Source organism: Bidens hawaiensis, unplaced genomic scaffold, assembly GCF_021521415.1.
Source record: "Bidens hawaiensis isolate Kalapana, Puna unplaced genomic scaffold, B.hawaiensis_p1.1 tig00059769_1, whole genome shotgun sequence".
Lineage (NCBI taxonomy): Eukaryota > Viridiplantae > Streptophyta > Magnoliopsida > Asterales > Asteraceae > Bidens > Bidens hawaiensis.
Window position 1 is genome coordinate 59,600 of NW_027500746.1, and position 7,177 is coordinate 66,776.

General features: G+C 36.2%; 1 protein-coding gene across 1 annotated transcript; it reads right to left on the reverse strand.

Annotated features, from left to right (window-relative positions):
* Positions 1-4,381: 4,381 nt before the first annotated feature.
* On the reverse strand, positions 4,382-6,353 carry LOC143602750 (protein PMR5-like). Its single transcript, XM_077079760.1, has 5 exons — positions 6,007-6,353; positions 5,732-5,903; positions 5,304-5,482; positions 5,081-5,239; positions 4,382-4,786 (listed from the first exon to the last, which is right to left on the reverse strand). Exons 1-5 carry the CDS (start codon positions 6,270-6,272, stop codon positions 4,480-4,482), a joined length of 1,083 nt encoding a protein of 360 aa, XP_076935875.1. The 5' UTR covers positions 6,273-6,353; the 3' UTR covers positions 4,382-4,479.
* Positions 6,354-7,177: the final 824 nt, after the last annotated feature.

A 7,177-nucleotide genomic window follows, 5' to 3' on the forward strand; every position in this document is an offset into this window, starting at 1 on the left:
TCAAAAAAATTAGTGAAATAGTCAATTGCGACTATCAAGAACTTTACACTCCCGGAGCTTCTGCAAACAGTCCCATAATATCAATCGCTCATTTTTGAAATGGCTATGCGGATGAGACCGGTACTAACTCGTTTTGAGGACGAAAAATGTAAAGGATACCGCCTTGAAGCTGATAATTTAAAGCTTTATGACGGATTTTTTGAGTCGCCGTTTTCTTATCAGGAAGCACTCCCGAAGCCAAGTAGGCTATAAGTGGTGTCATCGATGACATGACCCCTGTTTGAATGACTAAAACTTGGTGTTGCGGAACCGATGGTCTGTCCAGAACTTCGATACAGACATCTTTGGCTAAGTTATCAAAACTTATTGATGCCAATTATCTTAGGGAATCCGCAGGTTTGTTTTCACTTCGATTGATGTGGATTACTTTGCACGATTCAAATTGAAGAATACGTTCTTTGGTCTGGGATAAGTATGAGGCCATAGTTTCATTTTTAGCTTCATATGACCCACCAATTTTACCCGCCAACAATATTGAGTCAATGCGCGCTTTGAGGTGTCGTACACATAGCTTCTTAGCAATTCGTAATCCCGCTAACAATGCTTCATATTCCGCCTCATTATTGGTACTCTAAAAGTCCAACCTTATAGCATACGTGAATTCATGTCCTTCTGGGTTAACTAACCGTAGGACCGTTCCAGATCCTTCTCCGTTGGATGCAGCATCTGTGAACAAAGACCATATCTGATTCTGTTCTGGTGGTACTGAATGTTGTTGTTCATTCAAACATTCTCTTTCTTTATTTTGTTGTACTTCAGTAACAAAATCCGCCAAGATCCGGCCTTTTATTGCGGTTCTTGGTTTGTATTCAATAGTGTGTTCACCAAATTCAATAGCCCACTTCGCTAATCTACCAGACAACTCAAGTCTGCTTAACACACTTTTCAGTTTGTACTATGTTAAAACATTAATGGATGGCCTTGAAAACATCCGCGGAGACGTCGCGCTGCATAAACCAATGCCAACATTCGTTATTGTTCAAACTCGGAACTCGACCCGTTTATTTTTCTTTTGTCTCATTTATTTTTCGAACATTCGTTATTAAATAAAATCTCTCTTTCGTTGAAGCATTTGTATTTCTTTTATATATTTATTTATGGATAATATTGTGAGAAATATATATAACATACCCTAAAGTAACATTTTAACCACATGTGCACACAACCCCAAAATCTAAGGACCAAATTGCAAAATTTAACCAAAATAAGTTTCCCTCCATCTACATCATTATCATCGCTGGCCGATACCCCCTTGCTTGATTCAAAATTTTTGGCCTCATCAACGTAGTAGATATTACCAAATCATTGTTTCACATTAAACACGCTTCACTGACACTCTAATTGTGGAATATGTCAACGATATGACAGCTAATTCACCAAAAATACGAACCACGGCTGTCTCGTCTTTAAAACCCTATATAAACTCGATTATAATTCAATTAAACGCCGTCACACCTTCTTCACAGCAACACGACCCTAAACCCAAAGTTAATTGCTTTATATCTCACTGTTAGAACCCCGTTTGAAATCAAGCTTGACCCATAAGCCTTATTTCGTCGTTCACCCTCAATTCCTCATCAATTATCCACATATTCAATTCGTTTTTCATCAATTAACGTTAACCCCAATTCAATTTTAACAATCATTGATCATTTAAACTGATTGAAATCCTAGGGTTTATATAAATAAAGGGGTAACTGCACTATTTTCATATATATATTCCTTTTTCCATCTATTAAACAGGTTAAGGCACTTTCTAAGTTGGCCAGAGCATGTCTCGTTAAATCAGTGAACCGGCCTGGGGCCCGGGTTCGAGTCCCCCAAGCCTGGTATTTGGTATTTTATTTTTTTAAAACATTTTTCTTGCTAAATTATTATTATTACTACATGTCTATAAGCTTAAATTATATTATTATTTTCTTAACAAACCGAACCGTATAACCCCCTCAAGAAGTCACCATCTTTCATTTTCGTTTAATACACAATCGGTTATAAAATATAAACATATCTTTACGTTTTGTAAAATAAATAAATTATATTAGAACGCAAAACGAATAACAAGTTGTTAAATTAATTATAAATTTAATAATAGCAAGCAAAAGAATAATTGTCGTAAATTGTCTCCGGTTTTAATAAAAAATATTTATTTCGGAAATATTAATATGTATATGATAATATTTTATTTAATCTCTAGACCGACGAACTTATAAAATCATAAACCGTCACTTTTATTGTTTGCTCATAACTATTATTATCGTTAACAACTAGGAACTTTTGTCGACCTACCATCTTAATTTTTTGCCACCGCCTCATCACTTATTCTACTCTTTAAGGTGAGTTTACATACCCCCTTTTTTCATCTTTTATATAATTTGGGGGTAGTATGTATACCTTATGTATTCTTCGAGTTTTATTACCACATCTATTCAAAACGCAATTCAATTTATGTTTATGTGTGATTATTGCATACTCTATGATTATGTTCCATGTGCTTAAATGTTTATTTTATGTTTGGTGGTTAGTATCTCATACTCATCTATTCTCATCTAGTAATTATACATTCACCCAAGTACATTGATTTTGTATCAATAGGAACGAGTACACATCTATTTAGTTGTTTAAATTTTCATAAGATTTGTAATGCTCACCCTTTACATATGAATTGTGGTTTTTATCTATATATATTTCAACTAAAACTTATGTATACTCATAGACATTCGTGTTGACAAACACTATTGTTATACATGCTACAAGTACAAGTAATTTACATTGTTAAAGATTGAAGAAATCAGTTTTAGTTTAGGATATTATTCAAAATACAAAAGCATAATGTAATTGTTTCTTATTATTGAATTTTTGTACTTGTTTAATGTTAATGAAATTAAAAAATTATTGTCGCTTTAATCAGTGTCTTTTGAGCTACTGTCCAATCAATACGTTACGCCCCGGCATGTTCCACCGCTTTGGTCGGGGTGTGACAGATTGGTATCAGAGCCGTGGGTTATAATATAGGTTGTTAAATTTAAAGACCTAGTAGCATGCTTAGGGTCCCTATATGTGATATGTCTTTACGTGTTTACACCCTGAATTATATAATTGATTGCAGTAGCTTAAATATTATCTAATGATATGATATTATTCTTGTACACAAAAGCACACACAACTTCGAGGCTATGCCTTACTCTCAAAATCATTTTCAAAACCCTAGATGTTATTTTTAAATTGTGAAATTCCTTAAGAATTCCCACCATATTTTACTCCCATCTCCTTGAGGATGATTCCTGTGACGGATATGTAGTAACTGTAAGGGAGACACACTTGTTATTCGAACCCTATCCACCAAGGCTTGCGAGCCTAAGGAAAAGCAATGTGCATAAATCTCAATCAACAGTGAGACCCGGTTGCTTTCCTGGAGGGTTCGGCGGGGGTGTGAAACTTATTAAGCCAAAAACATATCACACAAAACGTCCACGAATCTACTAACCTCATTGTATCAAACGTGGTCTTGTGACGACCACACGCTTAAATCATAATAGAACTCACGGTGATACGTGGATAAACTCAGTTCTTCCTTATGATGTTTCAGTTGAAAGAATGGTAGGAAAAGCCATGGTGATACATGGATACCCCAACCATTCACCTCAAAGCTCTCATATCGATTTCTAGAAGGAAGTTGGTTACAACTGCTATACTGACGTCATCCAATCTTCCTTTCGCGTTTGGGAGGCTTTGCGCACATGCGGGAGGTTCTTTACCTTTTTTGGGTGATTATTTGGACTTGTGTTCCTCTGGTGTTTATCCATCGTATATTGTGCGGGTATTGCGAATGATCCACGAATGTCTTCTGAGGGAGTCCTGAACAATCCGTGGGTTTTATCTCGTGGGTTTTTAAGGTTGTTTGCTACCCTACCTCTATATCCGTGTATAGTTATTTAGTTAATGATTTAGCACGTCCATTTTTGTAGCCATTATTTGAGTGATTGATATTTAAGCATAAGCACTTGATTAGTTGCATGTAAATATGCAGTACGTTTTAAGGAAGATGAATAACAAGATCCTTGAGCTTGTTCAAGCTAAGTATAATATCTTTTGAATTTAGATATGTTTAGTTATTTAGTTTTCCAAATGTTGAAAAATTAAAACGAGCTCACATACTTTTAATTAGTGTGTAACTTTACTTTCTCCGTAGTATATATCTGTCTAACACGTTAACATTTATATATATTTCGAACGTAATATTATTAGAATCTCGTTAATGATTACATAAAAAAATCTATGTATTATCGACGCGTGTAGATTTTATTTTTATCACCGTCATATTGTCGGGTGGTTCAGAGTATTATGCTAGACTTATTGTGATTAAAATTAACAGCTTCTAATCAAGTTGAAAATGGGTTGGTCCTAAGAGAACAAAGCGGCTTAGAGGAGCTGATTCCATGTATCGGGCAACCCGGGTAGACACCAATGGGTGCAGTCAGGGGTGCTGTTGGGATCGGCCTTTTGGCCCGTGCTCAAGTCCCCACTGTAGATTGAGGGGTGCGCATCTTTTCTCATTGCCGATAGGGTGGTGACGTCAAGCAAGTAAACCGGGGTTTGCATTTCTGTTAGCACCGCGTCCACTACCTTCGTCTCGTTCGTGTTCACCTCTGGGAATCCTGATGCGATCACTGGTGCTGTCTCGCCATAGCAGCTCTTGGTGGTTGCCGGTGCATTCCATTCTGATGGGCTGCAAACGAATGAGACTACATTAGGTAAATTTAGGTATTAATGATAAAAATAACATACTTTTTTGGGAAAATAGACTAGGTAAATTTAGATTTATGTACGTATACATTACAATAAATTAAACTAAATTTCGCATCCCTGATTAAAAGAAGAATAATCAGTGTTACCTAAACATCACAGGTTATATGAATACAGACATCACATGACATAGTTATCAAAACACAAACCAAACATCCCATGATATCATGTGGCATGACAAATTAAAGTAAACCGATCGAGTAACGAGGATGCATACATGTAGTGAGTAGGCGAGAATGACCGGAAAAAAACTCTGGTTCTAGTGGTGTCGATATTAGAATCAACCCATCGGCCCCACGTCCTCACCGCAGTTTCCATCGCAACCATACGATCCATATCCTGGTATTGCGATCCACCGGATTCCATCACGTCCCACCTGCACCGTAACTCTTTAATCAAATGCACTCATGAGGAAGATATAAAATGACAATACTAAGTACCCTTGGCTATCCCCCGTATGACTCCACCAGTGACCAGTGTTAAACAACAGAACATCAGCGCCCGTCCACGCTTGTGCGTTTTCCGATATGTCTTCCAGCTTAAGGACCCTCTGCTCACCCACTGAATCAATATCCACCAAATACGGCGCCTTGTAGTATGACAACGTTACATCGTAATCCTGTTCATTATAATATGTTAGACGTGTAGCTGTGTTCTCGAGTTCTACTTTATCCAAAGGAAAGGAAATTGGATGAAAGATTAAGTGTGTTTCTTAGTTTTTTTAGTTTCTTGGTTTTTTTAAGAGATAAAGAAAAAGTTAAATGAAGGAAAGGAAGAAAAAAAAAGAAAAAAAAAGGGAAATAATTCATTTTGTTTTCTTTCTTTTATTAAATGAACTCAGGAACATCATCGGGTGATAATGACTTACCAAAAACTTGAATGTGGAAAGGGGATATCCTCTCGTGACCTGGGTGGCGGCACTTGGCACGGATGACGACGTCAGACAAATCAACGACTCCCATTGGTTCCTCCCTAACGAGTCCCCCACGAATAATACTGTTTTCCCTTTCATTTTTTCCAAAAGCACAAGCCCGTTGAACCTGGTCAAATTAACCCACAAGCGTACACAAAGTACAACAATCTTAAACCAAATCTTAACATTTAAGAAGCGAAGTGATTTGAATGAATACTATAGTGACTTACCCGGGGAGCTCACAATTAGTGGGTTGCCAGCGGTACTTGAGGTAATCAGAGTCGGGGCGGCCATACATTTGGCAATTGAAATCCGGATCGATGACAGGGCAAGAAGAGGATTGGTAGATTGGGTAGGAATCGTCGTGGACCCATGTGCCCATGAAGAGAGAGCATTGGGAGTTGTTACCTTGAATGATTGATAGCAAGTACGATGAGGATAATAAGGTGAAATCGAAGAATAGTATAATCCAAATCGAAATTGATGGAATGGCCATGGAAGAAGAGAAGAAGTGAGGAAAATTATGTGCTCTTTTGTTTGCTTGGGGAGTGTGGTGAGTAATTTTAACTATATTAAATCAAAATGACTCCTTAGTACATTTAACTACCTAATTAAATATTACTTACGTAACTTATAATATTTAATTAGTTAATTAAATGTTACTTGAGTAACTCATAACTAAACTCATATACGGTAATTAAATATTACTAGGGTGTTGTTTTGGTTGAATATAAAATTATCAATGAGTAAGAATAAAAATACATTAATAATAATAATTACAATAGTAAAAGAAAAACGGATGTGTATATAAATTACGAATACAAGTTGAATCATAAATTCAAATACAGCACTCCTTTATTTATGAATTATGACCATGATAACGAAAAGGTGTGGGTTCTGAGATTCTCTGTACACTTTCCATTTCTTGTCCAATTAAAGTGAAACATATGACCTAACATAAAATTACCGTTGACCAATCAAGAACAAAAATATGCAAGTATGAAACCGACTCAGCTTAGACGATCGTAATAGAAGGTTGTAACTCATGGAGAAAAATAGGAGTAAAGAAAAACTAGGGGTATGAACATATTTAATTGTTTAAGCCCAACAAAAGCTCTTATTACTAAAGGTCCGATTATTTTTCGCATTCAACCCAACAAGTTTTAACGATTCTCATAGATAACCCTGGTATAAGCCATTATAAGGCAGTATACAAACGTGAAGGCGCATGGGCATTTTCACAATAATGTAATATATGGCTTTAAGTGGTAATGATTAAAGAGAAATAAGAGACGATATCCATCACACAATTTTTTTGTGCTAAAAATAGTTATAATTGTTAGGGCACAGAAATTTGACACTGTGGATACGTTATCCTGACATACGTCTGGATCAGTTATC